The sequence below is a fragment of the Cyprinodon variegatus genome, unplaced genomic scaffold (assembly GCF_000732505.1).
Source record: "Cyprinodon variegatus isolate N-32 unplaced genomic scaffold, C_variegatus-1.0 Scaffold1683, whole genome shotgun sequence".
Taxonomy (NCBI): domain Eukaryota; kingdom Metazoa; phylum Chordata; class Actinopteri; order Cyprinodontiformes; family Cyprinodontidae; genus Cyprinodon; species Cyprinodon variegatus.
In genome coordinates, this window is record NW_015152136.1 from 65037 (window position 1) to 79601 (window position 14565).

The 14565-nt window shown below is 38.4% G+C and overlaps 2 protein-coding genes across 2 annotated transcripts in view; both read left to right on the forward strand.

The window, feature by feature from the left end:
- Positions 1-653: 653 nt before the first annotated feature.
- LOC107104305 (complement C1q tumor necrosis factor-related protein 7-like) lies at positions 654-10307 on the forward strand. The gene is made up of 3 exons (XM_015404287.1): positions 654-822; positions 3585-3821; positions 8054-10307. The coding sequence occupies exons 1-3, from the start codon at positions 801-803 to the stop codon at positions 8680-8682; spliced, it is 888 nt and encodes a 295-aa protein (XP_015259773.1). The 5' UTR covers positions 654-800; the 3' UTR covers positions 8683-10307.
- Positions 10308-13175: 2868 nt separating this feature from the next.
- cc2d2a (coiled-coil and C2 domain containing 2A) overlaps positions 13176-14565 on the forward strand; it is a 22909-nt gene continuing 21519 nt past the window's right edge. Inside the window, exons 1-5 of the mRNA XM_015404286.1 lie at positions 13176-13318; positions 13409-13490; positions 13789-13842; positions 14019-14099; positions 14185-14323. Coding sequence (XP_015259772.1) covers positions 13290-13318; positions 13409-13490; positions 13789-13842; positions 14019-14099; positions 14185-14323 — 385 coding nt within the window. The 5' untranslated portion in view covers positions 13176-13289. The remainder of the gene's footprint in view (positions 13319-13408; positions 13491-13788; positions 13843-14018; positions 14100-14184; positions 14324-14565) is intronic.

Consider the following 14565-nt stretch of genomic DNA (forward strand, 5'->3'; position numbering starts at 1 on the left):
GTCTCCATCTCTGATACGCTCTCGCCTGTGTCCGACCTTTCAGACATTTCAACATCTTTTTCTGAATCCCACATTGTAGCATGGCATAGACAATTCACGTTTGCAGTTTGAAAAACAACTGCTTGCTTCTGATGATAAATTCTTTTGGCGTCATCATAAATTTGATGAATACCTAACCAATGAGTGTTTGCGTAATATGACATATGCAATTACACTAGTTTTCACTAGTTGTGGATGGCGCCAATGATCTGCACTGGATGGCGCACATGACGGGAAATAAATATTTATAAACATTAAACCGAAGCCAAGAGTAACGAGTAATGTTTGTTTTAAAAATGTAAGGAATAGAAAGTACAGATAATTGTTTGAAAATGTAATAAGTAGAAGTCAGAAGTAGGAAGAAAAATAAGTATTGGAGTAAAGCATAGATAGCTAAAAAGTGTACTCAAGTACAGTAACAAAGTATTTGTACTTCATAGCTTGACACCTCTGCATGTGACTCATCAGTCCTCTTCCATAACTCTGTGGACTTGATTACACATGCGTTCACTGGGTTTGACATGATCTAAGCTGTTTGCCTTGAGAAGTTTATGGAACAGAGAAAAGGGAGTGGATCAGGAGGAGGAGGGAAAGTTAGATGAACTGTGAGCTGCTGTCAGCAGCAGCAAAGCAGCAGAGTCCTGCACACCAAATGTGTGAGAGGAACATGTTGTCCGGAGGCTTGTGTCGTGGAAAAGGCTGGAATCAGAGCAGATAAGAGGACGGATATCTTCAAAGTGAAACACTGACCAGCAGCAGGGATGCACAGCTGCAGATTAAGGGGTAAGAAAATGTAAAATGCATGTGTCCTTTGGACTCTGACTAGATGCTATTCATTTGGAAGGATGAGCAGCACAGGAATCCTTTGTATATGCATACTGATGTGGTGAAATATATAAACATGTTGCATGACAATTTGCAATAAGTTATTACTGCAATGAAATGTGTCTGATGTAGAGGGAAACTGTTTTTTGTTTTGTTTTTTTTCTTAATTTCTTCCTCTATCTTCAATCTGGAATGGTTGACATCACCTTTCAACAGTTAGAAACATCTTAAAGCAATTAAAGCAACCACATTTAATGTGACAAACACACACTTTTATATACAGTAGTCCTTTAAACTGAATGAAAGTGTGTATTCTCATAATAGGAACTTCATTCCACCTTTTAGAAAAAAAGGGTCAGAAAATGTTGCAGTTGTTACATGACTTCATGGTGAGGGACACTCGTATTGGAAATAATCCACATGAATGACCCAGAGGTGCTGTTTAGGACATCCCTGCATGCGGGTTGGGGGGTGTAGAATCCGTGTAAATGTGTAATGAAGGAGAAACAGCTCACTGTCTGTTTGATGACTGCCAATGAAGTGATCGTTCCCTGTGGGCCTGACCCGAATGTTCCACTGACCAGAGACAAACAGCAGATGCACCGTATGCATTCTTACACCCACTACGGGAAATGTGCCAAAAGAAAAATTATGTGCATCCATCATATCTGCAAATGCCCTCTGCAAACACTGCTCACTGGAAAGTATTACTTGCTAAGTATATATCCAAATAGTGTGAGAATGTTCATCTGGAAAGTTCCTAGATGAATAGTTGATTTGACTGCACGGCTCCTGCGGGAAAGACATCCAAAGACGGGTCTCAGTCTTTTTCTGTGGGAAAGACTATTAAAATGTTCTAAAGAAGTCCCTTTGCCTCATGTTTGTAATCTCCTGACAGAAGTCACTCTGTGTGTGATGTCAGAGCTAGAAAATGTTTTGGCAAAAGAAAACTTGGAACAGATTTCTGTTTTGATTTCTCTCTCATGTAATCCTGGCTGATTGAGAAGTATGTGAATGAAATATTAGCTGATAAAAGAATCACATCTGTGCTCATAACCCATTCAATAAAGACAAATGAAGCTCTTTTTATAAACGTTTTTATGCTTCCTGCCACCTTGACAAATCTAAACAAGGATTCAAACTGAACCTTATATCATTCCTTCATTTATCATCTGTATGCCATCTTTGAAGAACATTTTTAAGCATGTAAAGTGCCTCACAAGAGTATTTAAACCCCACTTTTTACATTTAGTCATGTTACACTGACAAACTTCTATCTGTTTTATCAGGATGTATAGAACAAACCACCACAAAGTAGGACAGAGTTTGTAATAACAAAGGAGAGGGATCAATTCCATTTTTCTTACATTTTTTTAAACAAACCAATAACTGAAACAGCCTATAGAGAAAAGGATGGGGCGCATATGCAAAACAATTATAAGCAATATAACAGAAGAATCCAGCAAAGAAAAGTTACAAAAAATAAGAGCATATACTGATAGTATGTTGGAGAATGATATTGAATGCATTTGTGTTTATTAGAGGATAATCTGAAGCTGCAGAGGCAGAAGAAAAGTAAGGAGACTAAGGGAGGCAGACTGATTAACACAAATGGAGCTAAACTAAAGCACAAAGACAGCAGTAAACCAAGGCAGAAAGACTAGCTGAGCTGAAAAATACAAAAAATAAAGGAGAAATACTGTATATAGAAAATATACATAGAACAGAGCTGAAGAACAAAATAAGGAGCAAGGCACAAAGAAATTAACTAAAAAAGGAAATCAGGAAAAGAACAAAAAAGAAAACCCAAACATTGAAAACCAAAATCCATGACAATGTGTGATTTCCTCTCTGCAAATGGAGGCGTTCTGTGAACAATTCCTGAAGACGAAGAAACACAGCAGACAGGTCAAGGATAAAAATGAATATGTAATCTTTAGGACTTAAATCTGCTGGAATAGTTGTAAGAACAAAGCAGAACCAGGCCAGGTACTGAAGGGTGTACAGCAACTGTGGAGAATGTAGTCTGGTCAATTTTGACCTTTTTGCTGATGCCAACAGTTGTTGAGAACGGAGATGGATGTTTACCTTCCCAGGCATAGAGCTTGGAATCCTAAGGTTCTGAGTTCGAGCCCCACTCCCACAGACTGCCACTCTGAGTCCCTGAGCAATACCATTAACTACACACTGCTCATCGGGCACCGCACAATGGCAGCCCACTGCTCCCTAAGGAGATGGGTTAAATGCAGAGGTAAATTTCTCCAATGTGAGGTCAATAAAGTCCAATTATTATTATCATTTTTATTCTTGAAGCCATGTGGAAAAGACAGTTACAGTGGTCTAAAAAAGTCCCTCTGCTTCATGTTTGTAATCTCCTGACAGAAGTCACCTGTGTGTGATGTCATAGCTAGAAAATGTGCCAAACTCTCAAGATATGTAGTTGAATGGGCAAGTATTTCAGTAGAAAACCTAAAATACTCTAAAAATGTCCCAAATACTGCAAACACTATCTACACCACAGCTAAAGTTGGTTTCAGAAAGTATTGACGTAGCTTCTAGAATAAAATGAATACAACATTTTTCACATTTGCTCCAGATTATGTTTCATTTACCAATTTAAAAGGATAAACTATTTCTTGTCGACCAGTCAGCATGAATGAAATACCTTAAACTTCAGTACTCTACATGCTCCTAATATAACACTAACTTTGATTCTGCAGATTTGAAGATGTGGGCATTCATGGGAGCGGTCTATCTTTGTCACTGTGCCACTGGGCAGCTGCTTGAGGCCAAGCTGAAAGGGACACCTCGACTTGTCTGCAGTGTCCCCGGGTCACCAGGCCCGCCCGGCAAACCAGGTCCCAGTGGGCCGCCAGGAGCAGATGGGAATGTTGGCATTCCAGGACGAGACGGCAGGGATGGTAGAAAGGGGGAAAAGGGAGAAAAGGGAGATACAGGTATGATATAATGAAATGAACTGACACTTTATTTAAAATACATAAAATATACATTTTAACGAAATAAAAATGCTTGAAAACAGGTTTAAATCATCATACTTGATTTGCTTTGAAAGATTACCATTCTGTGTGCAACAAGCTAAAAGTTTAGGGTTCATGAACTGAAGAGGTAATAAACCAACTTGTTTAAGAGAGGAAAAAATCATCCTCACACTTTAAAGGAACTAGCAGCAGGATGAGGAAATTAGACGAGTGACACACCTGGCGCTGCGGGGAACTGCAACCACCAGACAAGCCATCAAGAGAGTATGCAGAAACGCTTCACAGACAGGCAATTTTCACTGCACTGGTGATGCCGAAAGACCATTTACTACATGAGGGTTAACTGTTAATATTTGCAGGTTCTATAACAGCAACAAACACAATGTCAAGCAAGTCTTCAGTCAAGCTCAGAACAACAGGAGCCAGTATTCAAGGTGGACAGTTTGATTTCTCAAAACGTTTATTGGAAACAGAACCTTAGGGCGAAGCATCGGCGTCTAAAGCAGGAACCTCTGTGGGTGGAGACAGCAGGTTAGTGACCACATATTTCTGGAAGCGGATGATAACAATAACAATCACTAAGCTGCTCTTATAGTTCAGTCCGAGACCAGAGGTTGAGGTTGATTCCAGCTGATTGGCTGCCAAGGCAACGCAGCGAGCGCCGCCCAGAGAGTCTCAAACGCTGATGTATCATTGTTGGGAGAAGAGGCAGGAGATCAGAACTGAGCAGATGATGGTAGACAAGATAATCCAGAGTCAGGAAACAGTTCCATGTTTGATTCCCAGACATGCAGAGATCCGGCAGCAGTCCGAAGGACAAGTCAGGCAAACAGATCAGATGGGGACAGGCAGGCTCAGAGGTCGACAGGTAGAACAGGTCAGGGTCAGGATCAATCAGAAAACCAAGAATGCTGAAGAACTGCTCCAAATAAACTGGCACTAATGACTGGGAGCAGACAGGTTAAATAGAGACTGAAACAGGTGGATCAGAATGAGAACTGGGCGGAGATAGGCAGGTGAGTGAAATGAGTAATGAAACCAGATATCAGCCCCAAGATCATATCAGTCTTCTGCTACTACTACTGAAATAAAACTTGACATCCTGTACCAAAACTGCTTGGTGCGAAAATGCAGCATCAATTTACATCACATATGTAGGACTGTGGCAAATAAGCCCCCTAATCTCAGCATATTATGCAACATACAGTTCATTCAAGGCAATAGAAAAATACATGGGTTGGCTCATTGGTTTTGGTTTTGAAGCTTCATCAACAAAATTGATGATGCATGTGTACATGTAGTCTTTCACGATTCCTGCCCCTAGATCCTTTAAAAAGTTATCAGATATCACCAACCAAAAACACTAAAGCTACCCTGAATTTTACATATCTAAAGTCAGGGATAAAAAAACAAAACAAAGCAGTATCATGACACCTCCACTGCTATGCTACACAGTTAGCTTCATGCCCTTTCTAATAAAACTATCACCACTGTTAAATACCATGAACCAATTCTTTCAGACAAAGACTTAAGGTGATAACTACAGGTATATCTCCCCCTGGTAAGTAAATGGCACACCCTCTCCTGCCTGCTCCTTTTCTCTATGGTTTGTCGGCTGACTTTTGACATTTAACTTACATGTCAAAAAGGAAAATGCCAATCTCTTTGTAGCTTCTGATCTCCTTTGCTTCCCTAAGTTGACATCAATGTTCAGAAGCCTGACCAATGTTCACTCTGTTTTTTATTTATTTTTCATTTGTTTTCTTGGCCTGAAATTGAGAAATGTGACAGAATTGTAATCAAATTTAAATGTGTTATATACTTTGTACCCATTGCAGCTTTTTTTTTTCTAGTAAAATGAATACATTTTTATTTTTGCTCCACTCTAGACTATTTGTGGTATTTTCCCTCCCAGTAATTGTTTCACACAAGCTGCACTTGATGCCAATCCAAGTTTCTCCCAATATTATTTGTAAATTTGAAATATAAATATGAAACTTTCCGAACTTTGTCAGAGGTAATCAAAACTGCCAGTTGACTTCAGCATTTTATTGACACGTCTTTTGGCTGGTGTGTTTTTATGCACCGCTTGTGAGTTGAGCTGCAAGTCCAACGTAATACTGGGTGTCTAATTAGCCAAGAGACAACTTTTGGAAGAAGCTAACCATGCAATGCAATTTTCAGGCATGTACCAGCAATCCCAAGCCCAGCAACTCTATATTTGTATTAAAGTAACACTGTACAGGTAGATAGAAAACAAGAGGCTTATTACAAATATACTACAATACTTCCCATTTACAAAGGTAAATTAAAATCAATTTAAAGATTTAGATCTTAATGAAGGCTTGTGTGTTTAAATCAAAGTCATACTAAAATATTAGATTATTTGCACGTGAATGGCTTATCTATTATGGAGATCAGATTCTGTAAAAGTTAGAAGCCTTATATTTCACATGCATTTATTTTCTTAAGCATGCTTTAATTGTAACCCTTAGACAAAGGCTCTAATTTAGCTGCAAACCTAGACCTTGCATTTCATACCAACATGAAAATACCAAGATGTCAACACCTATGATGTCTGCAGCACAACAAATCTGTTGACGATTAAAAAAAAGGAAGAGGAAAAAAAGTCACGTGTTTATGTTTTCCATTATGTGTGAAAACATGAATTTCTGTCTAAGCCTTCCGGCCCTCTAAGCCTGCTCAAACATAAAGTGTTTCCATGCTGTGGGATATTTATTCTGGAAGGACCTGATTGGTTATTGGGCAGTGTTGACTGGAATCATGCCAACACTGTGCAGCTCAAATGTCTAGGTGGCTCCATTCCAGTGGTGACCTAATAAATGGAGTGGGCGTAGAGCTACAAATGAAACATCTAATAGAAGAGGAACATAATAAGGAATGAGAACATCATGGGAGCATGACGAAAACATCCGCTCAGCCTTTGAACTTTTCACATGTTACTACATTACGAGCACTAACTGTGGATGACTTTACTAAGATTTCACGTCCCTGATTGACAAAAAGTAGTGCATAAACTGTACAGTGGATGGTAAAATATACACCATTTTCAATATTTCCAAAAGAAAAATCTAACCAGGAAACCCTCTTTCAGATTAAAAAGCTCTTATACCAGAGAGTCATGCCTCAAGACAGACATAACCCGGAGGTTGAGGGTGGAGGAGCTGCAGATTCACTGCTAAGGTTGAATATTCTGCCAATGGGACATCTGTGTCATGCACTCCACAATTCAAGAATAAAGACATAATAAAAGAAATTGTAATGTCGCTGTTGCAGTTTGCTTCCAATTGTTTTTTTCTTTTGGCTAAGAGAGCTGGGCAGATTGGAAGGGGAGCTGTGTTGAGTCAAATACAAGGCAATAAAAGAGAGGCTAAACTCATAGCCAAAGACTAAAGGTTCACACTAAAACATGCAAAGATGGTAGAGAGACATTCAGGAAAGCTTGGTAGTTCTCAGTGGTATTAAATTAGACAGAGATGAGTTCGACTGAATGCCACACATTTCAGATTTCTGTTTTTATTATGAATACATTGTATAGTTTTCTTTACCATTTCGACATTGGTCTATCATAGAATCCATTTAGCAAATATTGAGCTTGTAATGTCACCAAACGTTAAAAAGTTAAACCTCTCAAAACCCACCAGGACCCATTTTAAAGCTTTTACAACTAATAACTCAGAATGCATGAAAATTACACTGGTAAAATGTTTACCAATATAGACATGTTAGACATCATTGAAAAGCTTAGATTCTCCATTATTCATCCACCAAGTCCATTTTATGGACACAGCTAGCATCAGAGCACAATTAACACAGATATAACAGCATGTCAAAATGTAAACATGACAAAGCACCCACAACAAGCAAGAATGTCTTTATTACTGTTGTTCAAAAAAGACCTATTATTTTCAAGAATAAAAAAAAAAACTTTGAGTCTTGTTTGAACTGATGCAGCGTGGGCTGTGTTTTACTCACCCAATTTTCATGTATATATTCAGAAACAAAGGTGTTAGCTTTCAAATATCACACATGTAATTTTGGCTTACAGGTCCTAAGTTATTTGCTTTTCCATTTGGGTATGAAAAATAGGTCATTAGGTGGATGTTAAGAGGTTCAGTGTAAAGCTCTGTAACGCTGAAAAACTCTTATTTGACTTGTTTCTGTTTTAGGGGTAAAGGGCAGAGTTGGCCCAACAGGTAAAATTGGAGAGCGAGGTGAACGCGGCCCTGCTGGAAAACGAGGCCCCACAGGAGATGACGGAGAGGTGGGGCCCCCTGGCCCTCAGGGCCGAGATGGAGACAAGGGGGATAAAGGCGGGCGAGGACCCCGTGGAACAGCGGGAATCTGCAAATGTGGCAGCCTGCTACCGAAATCTGCATTCTCAGTGGGGATCACCAGCAGCTATCCGGCAGAGAAGGTGCCCATCAAGTTCGACAAGGTCCTCTTTAACGAAGGTGGACACTACAACCCGCAGACGGGCAAATTCATCTGTGCATACCCAGGCATTTATTACTTCTCTTATGACATCACACTGGCCAACAAACACCTGGCTATTAGTTTGGTGCAGAACGGTCAGTACCGCATTAAAACCTTTGATGCCAACACTGGAAACCATGACGTGGCGTCTGGGTCCACTGTGATGTTCCTGAACCCAGAGGATGAAGTGTGGATGGAGATCTTCTACACTGATCAGAACGGTTTATTCACAGACTCCAGCTGGGCCGACAGCTTATTCTCTGGATTCCTGCTCTATGCAGACACGAACTACTTCGACACACTGGCAACGGACTATGCATAGAACCGGAAGAGCAAAGCAGAACCAAAAAAAGTGTGTTACTGTTATCATCACACATTCAGCACACCTTTGGGATGAAACAAAACATACCTGTACTGCCTTAAGAATAGAAAGGCATTGATTTAAGGCTGTTTTATTTGGTAAAGCTTTCAGTGATTTATATGATGTTGATTCAAAAATGATGTAAATAAACATTCCAGTCAATTTAAACTAGGTTTTGTTAACTCATTTTGGAAAACACTATAATGTAAATCAAGGTTTTTTTTGTTTTCACTGTTCAATGACCCTCTAATGTTTCCGATCATCAAGCAGTTTTATTTAATCTGACGAGCCAACATGCATAAATACAAGAACAGTTTTTCTTATTTCCTAATTTCCTTTATTTAGGGGGAAAGCTTTTGGAAGGATTGTACAGTAAATAGCAGCTGCTTCCAAACCTAAAATTGTGCAGTGCCATCCTTTAAAGGAAGAGTCTTTTACAGAATAGTCACCCTATCTATATAGAATGGTTTGTTTGTCACATTGGGTGGTTCTAGAGAATTGTCTATTTATGCCACTGCAGAACACTCTAAAAACTTTATTCTATTGTTTCGTTTTTAGCTACACATAGTGGGAGGCTTGCAGGTGTACTTTAAAGTACAACTCAGCTCATAATCTAAAGGTAATGGATCAAAGTAAGACATTGTCCTTCTGGAATTTCAGTAAAAATGCAGAATTTTTGCTTTAGATGTCAAAATCCTGGAGCTGCAAAGCATCTCAAAAGTTACTGGTTCACTGTCTGTATGATGCTCTTTTAGAAAATACTTGTATTAGCTCTATGGCTGTGAGAAAACACCTTGTCTAATTGCTATATTTAGCCCCTGCCTCAAAATATAATGATCAAAGTTTTGTTTAGCAGTAATTTTGGCCTTAGAGGTCTTTTTTTTTTTGGCTTCGTTTCTCCTGGATCTGCAGCTTGGTGTCGCAAAGCCTGATATCTACTTCTTGTTTCATGCAATTCAATCCAGCTTAGTTATACAGCACAAATAAACAATATTTCATGGCACTTAAGAAGTAAGTCAACATACACTTCAACTGATTCCTGTTATGAAAACAATGCAGCCATGTTCAATTCTGTCATGATTGTTTTAAGAGATCTGACCCACATGCAGAGAACCACTCAGAGAACCAGGGAAAAAGTTAATCAGGTTTATTGAGGGAATGAGTACAGGAGTTGGATCTGGAACTCAGTGAACTGGTGAACCGGAACTGGAAAGTCTGGAGGGGAGATCACAGTGATCAGTTCAGGCACCGTAGGAAAGTTCACTGAAGCTTGAATACTGTTGGAGTGGGACTCACATTTGAGGGGGTTCTTGTTTATCCTTGAATCCAGTCTGTGAGGTTTTATCCAGAGAAGAGGAAACTCGTTGGAGAGCGGACAGGTAGACACTCGTAGAACCCGGAGGAGCAATGGAGCGGGCTGTCCCTTGGATTTCCGAAAGGGACTTAAACGGCTCATGTGGATGTTTTCCCCTGCTCAGTGTGAACTCAGTTAATCCTTCCAGGGGGAGAAGGCCAGTCATCCGGTTACACAGGAAGGCTTCCTGCCAAAGAGCAAAGACAAAAAAAACAATGTAAGAATCAGAGAAACTAAGGCTCAGGTTAGACTCAGCTAATCTCAGCTTGGCTAGAGTACCCAAAACTGGCCAACACCCTTGCGTCGAGGTAGTGACAGCCCACTGCTCAAATACTCCTCCAGATAATGATCCAACGAGCCGAAGGTGTGCAGGGAGGCCCAACGAGGTTGGGGCACCACCTGGTGGTGGAGAGAGAAAAACACACAAACAACCCACACAAACTGGATTCCTAACAAATCCAATTCAATTCAGTTTATTTATATAGCACCAATTCACAACCCATCATCTCAAGGCACTTTACAGTTTATATGGAATATTTAAACAGAAATAATCAGCACACACTCGGCATAAGGATTTGGAAGCAAAGTTATTCACCGAATATGGGCATCATACAGAAAGCTTAAATAAAAAAACAACACAGGGTGGAAAACGGGAAGACACATGCAGATCGAATCCACTAATTAACCCAGGGCTGCGGCTGAGGGAGAAGTGAACAGGGATAAACAGGGAAAATGCTGGAAAGGAATTAAAATGAACTACCCACTAATTAAGAAAAACTCTCCAGAGAAAGTAGATTTAAAACAAACTAAAAACACTATAAAAATAAGCTAGGAAGCATCTAATAAACAGAAGTAGTATGGCAAGAACTTAAGAACCAAAAACAAGGCTGTAATATAACCTGCAGATTCTGATATATCACCACTAAAAACAGTGTTAATAGTTAATATTTTAATCTATAAAATAAAAAAAATAAAAAAATGGCTTTTTCTCACAATCCAAAAAACATGACAGTTTTGATTGGTGTCTGCAAATTTCCTCTGAGTGTGAGTGTCTGTGCGTAGTAGTGTCTCCTCATTGTCTGCAAAGATCATCATTTACATAAATTCTCTAAATAGCAAGAGGAAGAGAAGTGCATTTTTAGTGTACAAGTAAAGGATTTTACTTCAGTGTTCACTCTACTTTAGTGCATTGTAAGTTTTTCCACCTAAACACATTTAATAACAGTGTATTAAATCAATATGACGATACTTGACAAAACACTTACAAAATCTGATTTTAGAAAGGCCATATTTTAGCATACTAGTTTTGAATCATACTTGAATATGTAATCTGACTGGAAGTATAATGAGTGTAATAATGTGATATAGCAATACACTCAATACACTGCTGATGTGGAAGACGTGTGTCTCATCTCATTTTTGAGAGCGATCCAGTTATTCCAAATGTTTGGACAGAGGATCTTAGCAGATAACTTTACTATCTAAGGCTCAAAATACGAGTTGAGAGATAAAAATAGTGTTAAAAAAAAAACAAAAACAAAAAAAGGGGAGATACTGGTCATTTCAGTTCATTTAAGCTGTGCCATGTTGGCTGAGGACACAAAATCTCTTTTTGCCTTTGTAATGTTTCCGCTCTTTACTGTGTTTGGTTGTATTGTTTTTTTATTTCTTAGTAAACTGAAGGGGGTTTCTTTTGTCTGTTGTTTTTGTTATCTTTCTCATTTCAGATATTTATAATGTGTTTTTTCTGTTATTTGCCAGTTTTGTTTTTTTTTTTAATCATTATTACTGTTAATTTAGGCTCATTTATAATGCTTACACCAGACAATACTTTGGGAATACTAAGCAGTTTTGTGTTTTTCCTACTCTCTGGTCTAATGGCATTTTTCGTGCTCTTTTTGTGTTCAAATATATAACTCTCGTTTTAATGTGACTTGTAAAACTGTTTTTCTTTTTGTTTGTTTTGTCTGTTTTAATCTTTTACATGTTATTCTTTCCAATAATATTCCCTGTTTTCTCTCCCTATATAGATAAAGAAGTCTTATTTTGTAGTTTTGCCCTTTCCTGTTATCATTTCTTTCTAATTTTTATTCTGAAGTTAACAGGTAGATAAGGAAGATAAAAACAGATAAGGAAGATGGATGACATATTTATTAGAGGCCAATTAAGTAAAGAGGTCTAGGGCCAATTTAAAATAATAATGATAATATTAAAAAAACGTTTTACTCATAAGCATCTTCCAAAAAAATCACATGAACAATGGTTAAAAGTGCAACAAAGAGACAAACAAAATATTTACCTTTACCTTTTACCTTTTATTTACCTTACCGTAAAGGTCTACTGATTTTTTTTATATATGTATAAACAATAAATGCATTCTTTACTTCAAATTATTATTTCTTTGTGCCCACTACCATATTAGGATAACTTGCTGTTTTGTGAATGTTTTAGTTACAGCTTTCACTATCTAATTAGTTATATACCAACATATGAATGGTAAAATTGCTCCCCCTGATTTTTAACTGGTTTATTTTGTTCAGAGGGAGAAATATTATACAGTAAGGTGGGACATTTGAGGGCCAGAAGTTATAAAACACAACCACAAAATTAAGTATAAGGAAGCTATCATGCAGAATTGTAGGAAAACGTTTCTTTAATATGGTAGGCTGAATTACTTTTAACTTTATACTTTAGGTAGTATTTAAAAATGGTAAGTTTACACTCTTAGTTGAGTAAAAGGCTTAAATTACTGCTCTAACTTCAACAAAAGTGTTTTTAAACAATAGGAATTATACTACTTGAGTAATAAACAATCATACTTTTGACACCTCTATTAAAACTTTATAAGATTCAGCTTGGGTGACTTGGTTTGAATCTACTACAAAGAGATCTGGTGTTGTGAAATGTTTAAGTGAGCCAAAAATATAACATACAGACTCAAAAAAACTTTCCCGGTTCCTAAAGGTTCCTGTAATGGAAACCCATTCTTGTCGTCCTGACAGTAAGGATGTCCCTCCTCGCACACCGTAGTAGGAGGGTTGGTCTTGATTGGCATCTATCTGACCAATAAAAATCCTTGTCGCGAGGTAGTTTATGTCGTTACTAGGCAGCGTTAGCGGAGTTCCAGGCGTTAGCAAAAAAGCTAAAAGATAACTACTCATTTATTCACACACATACTGTTAGAAATGTAACCTTTTTTACGACAACTTACTAAATGTTGATGAAAGAAATGTCCGCTTCAAGGTAAACATTTCAACTACTCGGTTAATAAATTAATCTGTTAAGTAATTGAGTTTAACGTGCGTTTAATAAAAAAAAATCATTTCTGTTCAGAGAAATTCGAGAGAAACTACGAAAGAAACAAAGGGCTTTGCACGATACTTTGGTAAAAAATAAAAATGAGGACGACATCCAGGTAAGAATAGATAATCCTACAGTTTGTACAGTACTTAGTGGGCGTACGCAGCCGCTTCGGATGTTATCAGCCTATAAAATGGCCATTATTAGCGGTTATCTGGAGCTATTCTATGGGACATCGGCTAATTAATGGTTGATCACATCCGAATCGGCTGTATCCTGCACACTCATATTTCATTAAGAGGCCATACTTTCAGTGAGCTTTACTTTTAACAAGTCTGATCATAAATGGAAGGAGAAATCACAGCAAAACATAGGAGCTGCTCCTGTTTGATGAATCTAACTATACCCTATAGGCTCTGGTTCCGTCTGCCAACATCAATGTGGACAAACAACCGACTGAAACGAAGGTTGGTTTGTGTTTCAGATGAGCTTTTAGGCCGTAGTTTCCCTCCTCTGTGTGCTGCTCGCTCTTCATCACCATCTGTTTATCCTAAGCCTTCCTGCAGCTTTAGCGGCTAAAGCAATGTGGACCTGGGTTTGCTGCAGCTCTTCTCCATAAAACTCTGTGCGTTTGTTTCCCTAGGAAGCTGAGGACAGTGGTGAGGACCAGGGAGAGACTCTGAGACGAAAATTTAGAGACCAGAGAGAGAAGAGAAAGAAAAAGGTGCAAGCATGTGGTTTGTACTTTGTCTCATGGCACAATCATACTCATGTTACGTCTAACTGAAGCGGTGGCTCCTGTTTATTAGTTGCTGGAGCAGGGTGTTTTGCAGAAGTCTCATGATGCTGAGGATACAGAGGATGTTTCCACCTCTCAGCACTACAGTCTAAATGAGAGATCAGCTGATTCTGTGGTTTCTACAAGACCCCCAACTGGTTCTCAGGGAGGTATGTGTTCTTGGTTAAGGATAAATACTGGCTTAGCAAAAGTATTTATACACCTTAAACGTTTTCCCATTTTGTCATGTAACATTCACACTTTTGAATGTTTTCTTTGACCTTTTTTTGCAATACATACACAAAGCAGCATGTAATTGTAAAGGGGAAGGGAGAAAAATAACTGCTTCCCAAACATACAATCTCATAGATGAAAAAGTGGCCTGTTTTTTTTTTTTGTTTTGTTTTTTTAC

Excerpts from the sequence above, each read along its gene's own strand:
- LOC107104305 (XM_015404287.1), top strand. The coding sequence starts at position 801 with ATGCACAGCTGCAGATTAAGGG. Across the intron at positions 823-3,584 it reads GCACAGCTGCAGATTAAGGG|ATTTGAAGATGTGGGCATTC; the intron begins GTAAGAAAATGT and ends TTGATTCTGCAG. Across the intron at positions 3,822-8,053 it reads GGGAGAAAAGGGAGATACAG|GGGTAAAGGGCAGAGTTGGC; the intron begins GTATGATATAAT and ends TTTCTGTTTTAG.